At 42.4% G+C, this 17808-nt stretch overlaps 1 protein-coding gene across 2 annotated transcripts in view; it reads right to left on the reverse strand.

The window, feature by feature from the left end:
* Window positions 1-17808, reverse strand: part of FBH1 (F-box DNA helicase 1) — a 132887-nt gene that overhangs the window by 20408 nt on the left and 94671 nt on the right. For both annotated transcript variants that reach the window (XM_077469434.1, XM_077469435.1), the window contains 5 exons: window positions 16519-16618; window positions 14108-14229; window positions 8520-8595; window positions 5372-5569; window positions 1372-1494 (listed from right to left, as the gene is read on the reverse strand). In XM_077469434.1, the coding sequence (XP_077325560.1) occupies window positions 1372-1494; window positions 5372-5569; window positions 8520-8595; window positions 14108-14229; window positions 16519-16618 (619 nt within the window). The remainder of the gene's footprint in view (window positions 1-1371; window positions 1495-5371; window positions 5570-8519; window positions 8596-14107; window positions 14230-16518; window positions 16619-17808) is intronic.

Consider the following 17808-nt stretch of genomic DNA (forward strand, 5'->3'; position numbering starts at 1 on the left):
ATATTTTTCTACATATCTTTTGGTAAAAAATAAATAAATAAATAAAAGAAATCGCAATAAGCGTATATTGATTGGTTTTCTCAAAAGTTATAGCTTCTACAAACTATGGGAAAGATTTATGCCATTTTTTTTTTTTTTTACTAGTAATGGTGGCGATCTGCGATTTTTAGCAGTATTGCGATGGACAGATCGGACACTTTTGACATTTTTTTGGGACCATTGACAATTATATAGCGATCAGTGCTATAAAAATGCACTAATTACTGTGTAAATTTCACTGGCAGGCAATGGCTTAACACTAGGGGGGCAATGAAGGTGTTAAATGTGTGTTCCCTCAGTGTGTTCTAACTGTATGGGAATGTGAGTGGCCAGGAGAGGAGGCATATCGTTTTTTCTACTTAGTGGGAACAAAGGATATGTTTCCTCTTCCCTGACAGCACAGGGATTTGTGTTTACACACAGAAATCTCTGTGCTGTTGCTCGTGCACACGATTGTGTGTGGCCGGCGGCGATCGTGCCTGCCGGCCACCCGCATCTGGTTGCCTGCCATGCAGCTGGCACGTGCCCTCTGGTGGCTGCAAAAGAGAAGGAAGTACCCATATGGGATTTCACCCAGGGGAGCCATTATGCCGCAGTATATCTGCGTGAGCCGGTAGGGAAACCGGTTAAAAAGTTACATACAGTTGAATCTCTGGTGGCACAGAGTTAGGTACAACCTAAATATTTAATGTCAAAATATCTTCTACCAAATATGTCTTGAACTTTCATTCTCATTTAAATCAGTACAAGAAACTGGCTGCCATGTTTTGTGTTAACGAAGATGTGATTTTCCTTGACTTTCGCATGTTCTGGGTCAGCGAATTTAATAAATTGAAGCAGGGCACGGCCAAGCAGATAGCAGTTTAGGAGAGCAGAAATAGCATCCTCTCATGGAAGGTGTACCATAAGCAGAAGCCGTAGGGTAGAGCTAAGGATAAACATGTGACCAAAATGAAATATATTCTGTCTAATTTAGGGGCACTATATAAAAATATAAATCTCTGACAGACTTTTTCCAGTTATTGAAAGCCCTCAGCAATGCCTCTCTGTTATACATACAATATTTTCAATTTACTTTAGAGAGCAATGCTAAAGAAATCACTTAGTACTACACAGGGACACAGCAAGACCGATTTACTGAAGGATTTAAGAAACTTCACACAATAAAAGGTTTCCAGATTCACTTCAATTATCCAATCATGCAAAAAGAAAAATCCTGTTCACTTATCGTCTCATGCAGCTAAAATAAGTAAAAAGTGAACAATCACGCAGTTTATTAGGATCCTTTAGTAAATCAGCCTCAATGTTTCAGCATAAGCGCCACTTACTCACCTATGGGGAGGTTTAGTCTCCTGAGATTATGTCTAGGTAGAGGCACTTTTACAAAGTCATCAGTTATCTCAACAGTGTCAAATTCCATGCCTTTAGCCTTATGAACAGTTCCTAAAATATAGTCTGAAAAAAAGACAGAAAAAGTTGTATTAAATTATGCACATGTGAAACAACCCTAAACCACAAAATCCAATAAACGAACCGTAATAAAGCTATCTATATAAACCGGTAACACTTTGAGAAATGGCAGTAAACTGGCACACCCATGATTTCCCTCCCACCTGTGCCCGATACAATAGGGAGGTTCCTGTAAGCACAAGTGTCACAGATAAGGGCATCTGTCAGAAAGTTCAAATGACTGAACCATGAGTCTTAAAACACAGAACACACTGGGGTTGATTTACTAAAACTTGAGAGTGCAAAATCTGATGCAATCAGCTTCCAGGTTTTTTTTTATCACAGTTTAATTGAACAACATTTTGGAGATAAATCAGCCAGTTAAGCTTGGGTCCGTTGGTTAGTTCCACAATAAACTGGGAGGGTGCAAATGCAAGTTAGTACTCCTATGTATGAAGAACTTGCAAACTAAAATGCCTCTTCAGGTGCGGTTTGTGGATTGCTAAAGTTAAGCCCACAACTAGGAGATACACTTGGGAAAAGTGGATGCACACCACCACTGATGTCTTCCATCTAGTTTATGTCAGGTCACCTTGAGGCGAGGCGACAGGTGCACACCGTAGGGATCTGGAGTGGACGGCAAGGTTGTGGACCTTACGGCTGACTGCTGCAGACGGGGGACAGATCCCACTGGGGTTAGAGCGTAAGATTCCCTGGGGCGCGGAGTCTAAGAGCCAGCAGGTGTTCACCAGCGCCTCTGGTGGTGAGGATGGACTTGGCTGCAACTGGCTCCAGGTCGCGACCCCCAGGGTCCCCCAGCTCACACCCACAGTAGGCAACAGGAGGATAGGGATGGTGAGGGACAAAGCCAAGGTCGGGGCCACAAGCAGACAAGAATAGTCGGGTACACGCCAAAAGGTCAGGATCACAGGCAAACAGGGATAGTCAAGACACGCCAAAGTTGGTAACGGAAAACAGTAGCAGAGCACACGGCAGGAAACAGGAAGCTAACACACAAAGGAATACACAATGGTTGATAAGCACTGATGGCCTGCAGTGCACAGGTTAATATAGGGCTCACTGATAGGGCCTGGGTTGGAGCCATGCTTAGAGGAGAGGTTATAAAAACCACCAGGTGGAAGTGGCTGACCTCTTAGTCTGAAGACATGAGGGAAGGTAAGCAAACACAGGAAGATCACTGCATAACCATGACAGTTTATTCATCCTGTGCCCCACATCCAAATAGCCATCCAGTGCCTCCAAAAGGGTTCATCAAGTCCAATAGCAAAGTAAAAACCGTCCCAGATAAATCACCGCACTTGTGATGTCAACACACTGACATGTTTCGCCAACTTCCTCAGAGCAGTGAGGGGCTTGTTGGCTCCAGCTTAAATACTTTTCAGAAACCATAATGTTCAGTTCGTTCCACCAGATGTCTCACATGCCTCACATTCCTCACCAACATCCATCACACTGAAAATGATTTAACCCTTTGATCATGCCCAAGCCTACTTCTGACATTTGTTGCTTGAACGTTAAAATCCATATTATTTGCTAGAAAATTACTTAGAACCCCCAAACACACACAATATATATATTATATATAATTATATATATAAAAATCTAGAGAATAAAATGGCAATCGTTGAAATATTTTATGTCACACTGTATTATTAGTGTAGTAAAGTTAGCCAAAAATTTTTTATCGTGGAATGGCAACTAACTACGGCACCTAAAAATCTCCATAGGCAGCGCTTAAAACAAACAAAAAAATAATAGTTATCAGGTTCGAGTTACAGAGGTCTGGTGCTAGAATTATTGCTCTCTCTGGCGATCGAGGCGATACCTCACATGTGTGATTTGAACACCGTTTACATATGCAGGCGTGACTTAGGTGCACGTTTTCTTTGCTGCATGAGCTCATGGGAACAGGGGCACTTTAAAAAAAATCTTATTTTTTATTTATTTTACACTCATTATAAAGAAAAAAAAATGTGATCACTTTTATTTCTGTCACAAGGAATGTAAACATCCGTTGTGACAGTAATAGGTGGTGACAGGTACTTGTCATGGAGAGATCAGACCCCATATTCCTCCTTTGCACTTCCAAATATTCAGATCGCCAAAAACGGCGATTCTGAATACTGTCTTTTTTTTTTTAAATGGCGCCATTGTCAGCTGAGTAAACCACTGTAGCCGGCGGAAGTGCCAGATCAAGCCCATAAAAAGCTCTGGTGCAGCCAATTACCTTCAGAAATCACATAATTAGTGAAATGATGTCCACCTGTGTGCAGTCTAAGTGTCACATGATCTGTCATTACATAAATACACCTTTTTGAAAGGCCCCAGAGGCTGCAACACCTAAGCAAGAGGCACCACTAACCAAACACTGCCATGAAGACCAAGAAACGTTCCAAACAAGTAAGGGACAATGTTGACAAGTCAGGGTTAGATTATAAAAAAAAATATCCAAATCTTTGATGATCCCTAGGAGCCATCAAATCTACCATAACTAAAATGGAAAGAACATGACACAACAGCAAACCTGCCAAGAGACGGCCACACATCAAAACTCACACACCGGGCAAGGAGGGCATTCACCAGAGAGGCAGCACAGAGACCTAAGGTAACCCTGGAGGAGCCATAGAGTTCCACAGCAGAGACTGGAGTATCTATACATAGGACGACAATAAGCCATACACAGAGTTAGGCTTTATGGCAGAGTGGCCAGAAGAAAGCCATTACTTTCATCAAAAAACAAAATAGCATGTTTTAAGCTTGCGAAAAGGCATGTGGGAGACTCCCAAAATGTACTGAGGAAGGTGCTCTGGTCTGATGAGACCAAAATTGAACTTTTTGGCCATCAATGGAAATGCTATATCTGGCACAAACCCAACATATCACATCACTGAAAGAACACCATCCAGTTTCAGTAGTCAGGACTGGGAAACTGGTCAGAGTTGAGAGAAAGATGGATGGTGCTAAATAAAGGGATATTCTTGCGCAAAACCTGTACCACTCTGTGTGTGATTTGAGGCTAGGATGGAGGTTCACCTTCCAGCAGGACAATGACCCCAACACACTGCTAGAGCAACACTTGAGTGGTTTAAGGCAGGGGTCTTCAAACTACGGCCCTCCAGTTGTTCAGGAACTACAATTCCCATCATGCCTAGTCATGTCTGTGAATGTCAGAGTTTTACAATGCCTCATGGGATGTGTAGTTCCGCAACAGCTGGAGGGCCGTAGTTTGAGGATCCCTGGTTTAAGGGGAAACATGTAAATGTGTTGGAATTGTCTAGTCAAAGCCTAGACCTCAATCCAATAGAAAATCTGTGGTCAGACTTAAAGATTGCTGTTCACAAGCGCAAACCATGCAACTTGAAGGAGCTGGAGCGGTTTTGTAAGGAGGAATGGGCAAAAATCCCAAAGGTAAGATGGGGCAAGCTCATAGAGACTTATCCAAAGCGACTTGGAGCCGTGATAGCTGTAAAAGGTGGCTCTACAAAGTATTGACTTTGAATAGTTATGCACATTGACTTTTTCTCTTTTGTCCTATTTGTTGGTTGCTTCACAATAAAAAAAAAAAAAAAAAAACACATCTTCAAAAGTTGTGGGCATGTTCTGTAAATGAAATCATGCAAATCCTGAAACAATCCATGTTAATTCCAGGTTGTAAGGTGACAAAACATGAAAAATGCCAAGGGGGGGGGGGGGTGAATACTATCGATTTCTGACCTTACTTAAAAAATATGACATGAAGGTATGAAGGTTCTGTCAAATGCTTTATTGTTTTATTTGGTGCTTGTTGCACTTAAAATTCGAATGTACACCTTGTTTTTGTATTTTTATGCTAAATAAACTTTACTCTGTTGTCTGCCCTTACCTGCAGAATCCACATTAGGAGTATGACATACTTCTATTCTCTTCACCAATTCGGGTATTCGTTGATTGTATTTATCAACAATAGCAATTTTGCCTTCCAACTCTCTGTCTTCAGAGCTCACCGCATACTCCTTTAAAGCCGCAAATCCTCCTTTCTTTAGCCACTTGGCTATAAACCTGTCTTTAATGTAAAGACTCTCTGCAAAACAGAACATAACAACTGCAAATAACATACAAAAAATATCTACCTAGTAGCTTTGCTAACTGCTGTTTCTCTATAACAGGGGTCCTCAAACTTTTTAAACGGGGGGGACAGTTCACTGTCCCTCAGACCGTTAGAAGGTTGGACTATAGTTTAAAAAAAAAACAACAAACAAAAAAAAAAACTATGAACAAATGCCTTATTTTGAAGTGAAAAAACAAAAACGGAACAAATACAATATTTAAAATGAAGAACAAGTAAAGTTAATCATTGCATCATTGCAAGACCCCCTCACCATCATTGCAAGCCCCCCCCCTCACAGCCTTACTGTGCCAAACAATGTTTTACCAGTCAGTGTGTGTGCACATCGGGCATCTCTTGCTGCTCGGCTCACTGTGAAAAGTTTGTGCACGCTGTGACAAAAGTCCCCTCTCCTCCGAGACCAGCTCATGTGATAGACAGAACACTGCCTCCATCACACGAGCTGGTCTAGGAGGAGGGCGGGACTTTTGTCACAGCGTGCACAAACTTTTCACAGTGAGCTCTGTGACACAGCAGTCTCCCGCTGTGTTACAACTGGCCTTCCCCGAGGCCTGGCCTGTCAGGAATCTGGCCCTGGGTGGGGTGGGCCGGATAAATGTCCTCGGCGGGCCGCATATGGCCCACGGGCCGTAGTTGGAGGACCCCTGCTCTATAAACATATTACTTGTATTTATAGCCCAACATTAAGTTCAGACGGGAAGCCAGAGGAAAGTTTTATCCATAACAACTTAATAAAAAATGAGGTTCTTTAGCAAGCAAAATACATCCCACATTAATAATTTTGCTACCAAAATTAGTGCGTTCTGTAAATTGCCTCCAGCATTGCTTTTGTTTCATCTTGCCAGAGGCTGCTATTTTGCTGCAGCAAATTTTTAGGCTGTCAGCAGATTGTCCTCCAGGGGCTCTGATGTTCGGCACAGTGCCAAAAAATAGAGAGCAACTGAGGATGAGCAGAACAAGGCGAAACAGTGTATTACTGGATTTTCAACAGTATAGGTACTTATTTTTTATAATTTAAAAAGGGGCCCTGCAAAAGGGTCCATCATGAAGTGATCTAGTTCCACTTTAAGGGGCACAGACAGCAATACAATTCTGCCAAAGGGTGGAACCCTTACCCACTCTTCTAGAAAAACAGTTCACTATTCCCACCTGCAGCAGTGTTGGAGGACAGTCCTCCATCCTGGACAGCGCAGCCATGGCTGTTAGATGTTGCAGGTCCCCGTACAGCCCACCTGCCCCTCCCACACCAAATATTTTTTGATAAAAATACAGTATAATCATTATCAGCGGACACAAACACAAAATAACTCCTTGCTAAAGCTAAAAGATAAAACTGTATTGAATTAATAAAGATCTGTGTGAATTAGGTCTTGGGGCTCATTAACATGGGTGCTGTGGCATGTGCAGTGTGAATCAGTGTTTTTTTGTGTAGCTGGAGCTGTGCGCAGGCAGCCTATGTTACGCTATGTGGACGAAGAAGCTGTACGGAAACAGCTGCAGATCCCAATACGTCAGGTGTGTGGATTCAGGTGTACGGCCCCTGAAGACAGACAGTGTGCATTGGGGTCACTCAGCCACACCTGTCAAATTAAGACCCACAGCTGTGTTTGTACAGCCGTTATGTCCTCACAGAGTTTTTTTTAACAAAACTGTTGGGGGGGGGGGGGGGGTTCCTTTGGGGAAATACCAGAGTTCTAAATAGACCCCTGATGTCTCACTTTTTAGACAAAGAAAGGGACTAAGAACATAGATTCCTGCATCCCTTTCTCTGCAGCCTTAGCTGCACTGGACAGTGAATAAATAGAAAGCGCTATGTACAGTGGCTCCTAATTATTCATAAGCTGAAGCATAGTAAATATGGTTTTCATTTTTTGGGTTCATTAACAAAAAGAAGGGGATGGTAAATATGACATATTTAATGGCCCCTTCCCCCACTCTCCATCCCAAAAAGATCCCCCGGCCGGTGTGCCGGCAGCGAAGGGAAGCCAGCAGCGCTGCAAAGGGGCACACAGGGGGCACGGGCAGCAGGGGGACTTATATTCTGGACAGGGAGGATGATGGGTGTGGTGGGCGCAATTACTGGAACCAATCCCCTGTGTGTCTCTCCCTGCAGCAGCTAAAAGCCAGTGGGAGGGAAAGGAGGAAATACCAGCTTTTAGCTGCTGCAGAATGAGAAACACAGGGGATCGGTCACTGTAACTGCCGCCCCGCCGCATTGATCACCCCCTCTCCTGCTCGCATCCATTTCCCCTGATGCATTGGCCCCCCTAGCCCAATACAGGAGGATTGGTGCTATAGGACGGCACAGTGGTGTAGTGGGTAGCACTCTTGCCTAACAGTAAAAAGTCACTGGTTAGAATCCCAATCACGATACTACCTGCCTGGAGTTTGCATGTTCTCCCTGTGCCTGAGTGGGTTTCCTCCCACACTTCAAAGACATGCTAGTAGGTTAATTGGCTTCTAAATTGGCCCTAATATATGAATGTGAGTTAGGGTCCTTAGATTGTAAGCTCCTTGAGGATAGGGACTAATGTGAATGTACAATGTATGTGTAAAGCGCTGTGTAAATTGACAGTGCTATAGAAGTACCTTAAATAATAATATCCCTGGATTGGCAGCCCTGAGCATGGCACTCATGGAGTGATGTGTGAATGATGTGCCTAGGAGTACTGTGAGACCAGGCTGGCATATGTTCCCAGGAGGCTTTAAAGGCAGTGCAAAAAATTATAGGCAATTTTCCTTTGAATTCTCTTCTGACATCAATTACCTAGACAGAGATTAGGGAAAATCTCCTCACTGGAGGACACAGACAGTAATAGCAGCTTGCCAGAGGTTCTAATCCTTCCACACTCATTTGTTCTTAAAAACAAAAATGTGTTCAAGATACTACAGAAGAAAAACCTACGTCTCTTTCTTTCCAGTTCTGGCTGAAGCAGTATCCAAATGTCAAAGATTTTGCTCAGTCCAAAGTTTTCTGGCCCCTGAAATAAAAAAAGAAATTTTTTTTACTTATTTTCCTGTGCAGACAACTAAAAATAATCATTTTTTATTTTAGGCATATACACAAATGTTGCCAACTTGCAATAAAAGGCATTATAAATCTACCTAACTGCACCTTGTATTTTGTTTTACCTGCATAAGATGTGCATTGATCATGTTGTTTCAGGGTATCATTTGTAGCTCTGTGCACAGCCTATAATAGAGTAAATTCTTACATTCTGATGTCAAAAGTTTCTGTTTGTGTTCAAACATGAATAAAGCGGCATGGCACTGTACAGGTTTACACATGACCACTGTCTGTAGACTAAGAACTGATACTTCTTATGAAGGAACTACATACGCCAAAATCCCGGGTCTCAGCCTAGTGCTCTGCAGGTGAGAGCCAATTAAAGAGATCCGACAAAAACAGGCAGAGTAGTTACCATCATCCTGCAGTCTTTCATCACATTGGCACTCCTGCATTCGGGATGCAACACAGACGAAATGGTGAGGCATGAATTGTGACTCGGGACAAGCTAGATGAAGGAATACATGGACGTAGGGGAATCAATCAGCCATGACACTACAAACTGCAGCCACAACATGGGAGACCATTATTGGGAGATCATTAAGGTAAGGCATCCCCCCATCCCCTCCTTCGTTCGGTTTTTTGCCTTGATGCACCGCTGCGCTAGTTTACATAGGCAGTGTCCATATTTGAATACAGGGCGGAGACAGTCCCGCCCAGTCCTCTTAATGTCGCTTCCGTTCACTATTCTCACATCCCAGTTGAAGTCACAAGAAGTGACGTAACGCGTAGGATACGGAGACCGGAAGTGACGCCTACACCCGAGCGGGGTCCACTTGTAGCTTTGTTGTTATTGTCTAACTCACCTCTGCTGTTTTGTGAGTAGTTTTAATTGGTAAATAAATCTGTTGTTTTAAAACTTACTGCACTATGGTCACCCTCATATTTATCTCTTGAGCAATATCTGAATCCACCTATGGAGCGGTTATATGGATGGTGACAACAGTATGGCTATTTGAAGTCCTCCTCCTGATTCCCTGTGTATCTCTGAAAAGGCTACATATACGCTGTATACCTTACAGCGGTGAGGTAATTACCTGGTGTGCCTAGCAACACGTGGAATCACTGAAGTGGAGAAAGAGTTTTTTTGCACCTTGCAAGCACCAAGTCACTTTATTATTGCATCTGATATTTTCAATGGATTTTCCACCCAGTTGGACTATTATGTGTTTTATTTTTGTTCTGTGTTTTTTTTTTTGGTTCTGTTCATTATATGCACTTAGCACTTTAACGTATTTTGATCACTTTTTATATTTTACCACGCATGACAATTTTCATGGATTAATTGTTTTATGTGTATATATATTGGATTCTTAGATATTTACACTTTGAGCAATTTAGCTGGGGGTAGTCCTCTGGATCACGTCACGTTTAACCACTTCAGCCCCGGACCAATTGGCTATATAAAAACCTGACGGGGAACTAGCTACCTAGCGGCACCAGTGACACTAATGCAGCGATCAGAAAAATGATCGCTTAGTGACACTGGCAAAAGGGGGTGAAAAGGATTACCTGGGGGCAATCAGGGGGTTAAAACCTTTATTAGGTAATATATGGGGGTCCCGGACGCTATATAAAAACCTGATGGGGAACCTAAATAACTAACTGGCTATCCAGCATCACCAGTGACACTTATACGGTGATAGCTGGTGAAAGGGTTAACTCTAGGGGCAATCAGGGGGTTAAAACCTTTATTGGGAAATATATGGGGGTACCTAGTGCTATAAAAACCTGGGGGTGAACCTAAAAAAATAACTAGCTACCTAGCGGCACCAGTGACACTAATGCAGCGATCAGAAAAACGATTGCTTAGTGACACTGGCAAAAGGGGGTGAAAGGGTTAACTCTAGGGGCAATCAGGGGGTTAAACCTTTATGGGGGGGGGCTACACTGGACCTAACACTAACTGCCCTGACAGTTTTTACTGTCACAACTGACACTAAATGCAGTGATCAGTAAATAAATGATCACTGCAATCAGTGACACTGTGACTGGGGGGGGCGATCGGGGGGTAATTTGTGTGCTTATGTGCACCTACGTGTCAGTGTAGTGTTGGTGCACTTACTATTGTGTTCTCCTCGCAGTCCGGTCAAAAAGACTGCCCCAAGGAGAATCACATCACTTGCTCCCTGCCTGTGTTTACACTACACAGGCGGGGGAAGCTTCTCATTCGCCAGGAGCGATCGAGAGGGGATGGCCAGAAACCAACGGCCATCCCCTCATCCCAGATCGCTTCTGAAGTGAAACGGACCGCCGCATCCAGCGGGAGGGGTCTGATCGGACCCTCCACCCGCTGGAAGGCAAGCACGTACATGTACGTGCTTGTGCCCGTCGGTGCCATTCTGCCGACGTACATTGCCATGCGGCGGTCCTTAAGTGGTTAATATGTGCTGTTTGGACACTTCACTAATATGCTGATTTATATTTGATTTGACTTGCGGATATACATTTATGAACATTTTTCTTTTCTGGGCTAGTCCCGAGTATCTGATTAGACCACGTGTCATAAGGTCACATACTTTTATTTTATGAGATAAGGGGTTCTTTTACTTTCTTATCATATTATTTTATTTTGGGAGCGCAGCACTATTTTCTTTCTTTTTATTCATTTAATTTGCATGAGAGTGTGTCTCATGGAAGTGCTTGCAGCATCCAGCTAATAAGTTAAACCATCACTTCTTATTCTATATACAGCGCAGGAGCCTTAATAAACACAAACCATTTATTAGTCACAGAGGTGCCTCCATAGGTTCGATTTTTTATATTTTGTAAAACCTTTATCCCAATAGAAAATAAAAAAAATGTTGTTAAAAATGTTGTTATAAATGCCTAGAATGTGTTAGCTGGAGTTCAGCTTTAATTTGCTAGTCAATTCCATCTAAATCTGCTAGTACATCCAATACTACCCTCTTCCCAGATAGATAAAGGTGTACAAGGTCAAACGTTGCAGACAAGTCAATGATCTTCTAGTTGAACACTAGAACTGTAACTGTACAGTGTTACACTGTAACACAATTACAAATTTTTCTTTTTAATTTACATTGGTACCTGCTTGGTTACATCTAATTCTATGCTATGTACAGTTTCTCACAAACGTGAGTACACCCCTCACATTTTTGTAAATATTTTATTATATCTTTTCATGTGACAACACTGTAGAAATGACACTTTGCTACAATGTAGGGAAGTAGTGAGTTTACAGCTTGTATAACAGTGTAAATTTGCTGTCCCCTCAAAATAACTCAACACACAGCCATTAATGTCTAAACCGCTGGCAACAAACGTGAGTACACCCCTAAGTGAAAAATGTCCAAATTGGGCCCAATTAGCCATTTTCCCTCCCTGGTGCCATGTGACACGTTAGTGTTACAAGGTCTCAGGTGTGAATGGGGAGCAGGTGTGTTAAATTTGGTGTTGTCGCTCTCACTCTCTCATACTGGTCACTGGAAATTCAACATACTGTTCATTGAGGGGACCATGAATGCCAACATGTACTGTGACTTACTGAAGCAGAGCATGACCCCTCCCTTCGGAGACTGGGGTGTAGGGCAGTATTCCAACATGATAACGACCCCAAACTCACCTCCAAGAGGACCACTGCCTTGCTAAAGAAGCTGAGGGTAAAGGTGATGGACTGGCCAAGCATGTCTCCAGACCTAAACCCTATTGAGCATCTGTGGGGCACCTTCAAATGGAAGGTGGAGGAGTGCAAGGTCTCTAACCAGCTCTGTGATGTCATCATGGAGGAGTGGGAGAGGACTCCAGTGGCAACTTTGTGAAGCTCTGGTGAACTCCATGCCCAAGAGGATTAAGGCAGTGCTGGAAAATAATGGTGGCCACACAAAATATTGACACTTTGGGCCCAATTTGGACATTTTCACTTAGGGGTGTACTCGTTGTTGTTGCCAGCGGTTTAGACATTAATGGCTGTGTGTTGACTTGCGTTGAGGGGATATAAAATGTACACTGTTATACAAGCTGTACACTCACTGCTTTATATTGTAGCAAAGTGTCATTTCTTCAGTGTTGTCACATGAAAAGATATAATAAAATATTTACAAAAATTTGAGGGGTGTACTCACTTTTGTGAGATACTGTATATTTGGCACACACCTAGGCTCCTGGGCACAGTTTCTTGCAAGATACTTGCCAAACCAGGAAAGATTTGGCAGTGTGAATGAAGCCTTCACGTGGTTCTAAAGGCAACATTTTTTTTTTTTTACCTGAATGCACACCCTTCATTCAGGTAAAAAATGTCCCATTAGTAGTATCACCCCCCCCCCCCCCCCAAATATACCTACCAGAGTTCTCTCTCAATCCAGCACTGTAGAGGCTCTCTCCTCTCTCAGGCCAACACAGAGGCAGCAGCGGGAGCCATTGGCTTGCTATGGAGGCACTCTCAGAGAGGAGAAGCAGACAGCGCCAGTGGGGGACCCCACAAGAGGAGGTAAAGGGTGATCATACTATTGCACAGAGCAGGCAAGTATAACATGTTTATTATTTTAGGCATTTAGAACCACTTTAATGTTTAGCAAAGGCAATGCTTGCACATGAATATAAAAAGGTGCCCTCTGGTGGCTATACACACAATTACACAGTCAATTATATGTTTTAATAAAAAATTTGTATCAAAAGCACATTAAAAATAGTCAAAACGTTTAAAAGCTCATCCAAATATAAACAATTGTAATTAGGAGTCTAATGCTGTGCCCCCTTTACTAACACTGATTATTATCACTTCACCTTACCACTCACTGTCGTGTGTGAACTTCTGGCCAATTACATATTGCTATTACTTGCTCATGTAAGCATTCCCCCACCCCACAGCTCTTTTTTCCTTCTTACATCTACCTCCTTCTTATAGGCTTGTGGTTCCCTATGTTTCCTTAAGCCAGACATACATGGATCAAAAATTGGCCATTTCAGTAGGGACCAGCCAAGATTTGACCCACGTATGGTCAAGCTGATTGTACACAAGTTGATCCATCAAGTGACTTGGGTACAACCAGCCTGTGGGATTTTTTTTATATTTGATCACTGCCACCAGCTATAGCCACCAGCAGCAATCATCGTGTTATGCCATCCGGGAAGGTTCCCCACGCTCCCCCTGCCGGCAGAACACACCAGAGCTGCTGGAGGCATTCCCCCATCAATGCTGACTGTATCCCTGGTGGAAAGAAAAAAAATCGAGCCATCAATGGGCTGCTTTAGGAGTCCACCCCCACCCCCCTTTCTTTATCCCTGGACCCCACTTCCCCATTCTGTGCTAGCAGGGTTTTCCCCAGATAATTAATGCAAAGTATGATTTCACTGAACACTATAATATGTATATGTAACTAGATATACAAAAATTGTCAAATTACTATTGCGGAAACAAAAACTGCATCTACACATTTTGTTTTTATACACACAGAAGAAAAACATACCCCAATAATATGGATCTTTGAAGGGGATTCACCATCAGTAACATGGACAGCTTGATCAAAAACACAGGCGTTACTTCTGGATAAAATAGCAACTTTTGATTGGGAGGGCTCACGGACAGTACCTGTTAAACATAATATTATGACTAGTGGACTAAGAAAACAGAGCAACTTATATATTAAAGTGAAAAAAATAAATAAATAAAAACAGTCTGGACTAAGTTTGGACTTCTCTCTGACAGTCATCACTTACTTCCACTGAGCTGCACATGCACAGCTCAGTGTATAGCTTACAGCACTACTCTGTGCCATGATGATGTAACGCCTGTGCGCATGCGCCAGAGTGACATTATCGCGGCCAAAGAGTCCAAACCTGGAAGGAAGACCTAGAGTAGACAGAAGTGACTGTGACAGCAAAGTGCACTGACACTGCAGAGCTGGAAGAGATTGCATGGCAGGTAAGTCTGTTATAATGTGCATACTAGTACATTATGACAGAAAGCTCCAGGGGGGGGGGGGGGAGTTTAAATTAATTTTATGCAAAGTTTTGATTCTGCTTTAGAGCATTTGTTAACCCCCAAAAGAATATAAAAAATCCTGATCCTGTTCCCTCAAAGCATGTTATACAGCACAGTGCTTGTGCTGTGTAATTTGGCCCCCTGTATACCCTAAAAAAACTGGCTGATCCTGCCTGGCTAAACCATCCCCTCTGCAAACAGACCACGATAATCATGGCCCCGGATACCGTGGTCTGTTTGTGCACTTCCGTCAGCCGCAGCTCTCCTGTCGGCAGCTCTCCCTGTGTCTTTGTCCTCTGTCCTCCTCCCCGCTCCCTGCTTCTGCTGATCACAAATATGCTATTAAATGGTGCTCTGTACCATTATAAGAAATTTCCCTGCGCCTGTGTTCAGTAAAAAATCTGCAGAATGGCACGGGCAGGCATATTGGCGTACAGGTACGTCCAATCTTCAATGCCGTCCTGCCATCACCGGCGGCACGCTCGCGTGCTGGTCGGGACCCCCGTGAGTCCGGTCGCGGGTCCCGCGGACTTGATCGCCGCGGTTATACCCGCGATCGTCTCACGGGGCGGCTGAATGGAGAAATGCTGTTGTAAACAGCATTTCTCCATTCTGCCTAGCAACTAGTGACGCTGATCTCTGCTCCATGTGATTGGAGCAGAGATCAGTGTTCACTAAATGAAAGCCCAACCCCCCCACAGTTAGTAATACACCCCTAAGAACACTTAAACCCTACACTGCCACCCACTGGTTAACCCCTTCACTGCCAGTGTCATTTACACAGGAATCACTGCATTTATATAGCAGTGATTGCTGTATAACTGACAATGGTCCCAAAAATGTGTCAAAAATGCCCGATGTGTCCACCATAATGTCGCAGTCACAATAAAACTCGCTGATCGCCGCCATTACTAGTAAAAAAAAAAATATTAATAAAAATGCCATAAAACTATCCCCTATTTTGTAAACGCTATAATTTTTGCGCAAACCAATCAATAATCGCTCATTGTGATTTTTTTTACCAAAAATATGTAGAAGAATACGTATTGGCCTAAAATGAGGGGAAAAAAATTTTTTTATATATATTTTTTGGGGATATTTATTATAACAAAAAGTAAAAAATAATGCGTTTTTTTCAAAATTGTCGCCCTATTTTTGTTTATAGCGCAAAAAATAAAAACTGCAGGGGTGATCAAATACCACCAAAAGAAAGCTCTATTTGTGGGAAAAAAAGGACGTCAATTTTGTTTGGGAGCCACGTCGCACGACCGCGCAATTGTCAGTTAAAGCGAGGCAGTGCCGAATTGCAAAAAGTGGTCTGGTCTTTGACCAGCAAAATGGTCCGGTCTGTAAGTGGTTAAAGAAAAAAAAAGACTTTAGAATCACTTTAAAACTATGAATAACCGGAAAGACATAGTGTGTGTCACTGATAAATTTTAAGCAAAACCACAAATTTTTATTAAACTTATTCTAAATCAGTGTGGACAGAAAATTCGATAAGAAAGTGAATAGATCAATAGGACTGTTAGGTGTTTTTGCACATTGTGTTTGGGAAATTTACGAATGACAGCAAATGTGTATTGCTCGGTTTGTTTCAAAAGAAGAAGTGTACATGCACATCATTATATAGCTACCTTTTTAAAGAGTTTTTTTTTTTTTTTTTTTTGCAGATTATAGTATGCCACATAGAATCTGTATGTCACGTAGGATCAAAATGGGTCAACTGGTTCTCAATATTCTATTTCAAACTTGTTTTCGATTTATTTCAATTATATGATCTGATTAAATGATTGTAATTACTGTATTGATGCCTGATTGATGTTCTGATCGTATTAAATCAACCGACAATACAAGCAAAAATAAAATCACACCGAGTATGGCCACAATTAATCTTACCTTTCTGGTAACCTCCAACTAAGGTCTTATTCCGTACATTCTTACATACATCAAGTATGGTGGCTCCAATATAAGCAATTTCAGCACCAAATCGAAAGCTCTACAATATAAGAACAACCAACACATTTTGTTATTCTCTGACAATTGTTCCAGGGAGCGATTACATTTGCTTGGAAGCTGAAGAGGTTTAGTTTCACTGCTCAAGAGCAAAAATATAGCCAAAGAACCATTTAACCACCTCAATACTGGAGGACTTTCACCCACTTCCTGCCCAGGCCAATTTTCAGCACTGCCACACTTTGAATGACAATTGCACAGTCATACAATACTGTACATATATGAAAGTTTTATCGCTGTGGTATTTAATCACCACTGGAGTTTTACTTTTTTGCTAAGTAAATGAAAAAAGCCTGAACATTATGTAAAAAAATGTTTTAGTTTGAGGCTGCACTGATGGGCACTGACGAGGCAGCACTGATCATCAGGATACTGATGATCAGTGCCCGATTATCAGTGTAAATGCTATACCCACTGTACCCTGTTAGATTGGCTCTCCTTTCCTCTCACGCTGTCTCTGTATGAGGAAAAGAGAGCCGATAACGCACAAGACTGTTTATATGTGACCAACTGTGATTGGACACAGCTGATCACATGGTAAAGAAATGCTGTGATTGGCCCTTTACCCCAAACTGCGATCCGCTGTGTACAAGGGACACAGCGATCACAGACACTTCCTGAAGCGTGCCCCAGGGGACACACGTGGGTAGCGTGTTCTAGAGAGGAAGTTTCCTCTAAATACCAACATTTCTTTTAGTAAAGAAATCAAAAGCCTTAAGTGTCTGCCAAAAACTTTATTAATTTTTCACAGTGTGGGAAAGCATTAGTGCTCCCGCTAAAGTGGAGCTAAACCCAAACCCATAATTTAATGGGTTTTCCAAAACAGTTTCATTCAAGGCATGCCATGAATGATAACTGTCCCAGGTGCTGTTCCCTCATATGAATTGTCAAACCATCAAATTGCTGGTGTCGTAATTGATCACATGCGCCACACCATGCCAACAGCGAAGCAAACAGAAGTCAAGATGGCAGCTTCCTTGGCTGTAAAGGATAGGAGGGTTTAGTTCTGCTTTAAATTTTTACTATTCTCCAAGGCTCTGTTAAAAGGTTCACCCATTAATACCTGCCCTGCAGACACAGATAAAAACGCTGTCAAAAGCTCGAGCTTTCCCCTACTCTGGCAAAGAAAATCATTTGGTTCCCATAATCAAGTATTACAAAAAAAAAATGTAT

Source organism: Lithobates pipiens, unplaced genomic scaffold, assembly GCF_037356315.1.
Source record: "Lithobates pipiens isolate NorthernLeopardFrog02 unplaced genomic scaffold, aLitPip1_a1.2 Scaffold_8, whole genome shotgun sequence".
In the NCBI taxonomy this organism is placed as follows: Eukaryota; Metazoa; Chordata; class Amphibia; order Anura; family Ranidae; genus Lithobates; species Lithobates pipiens.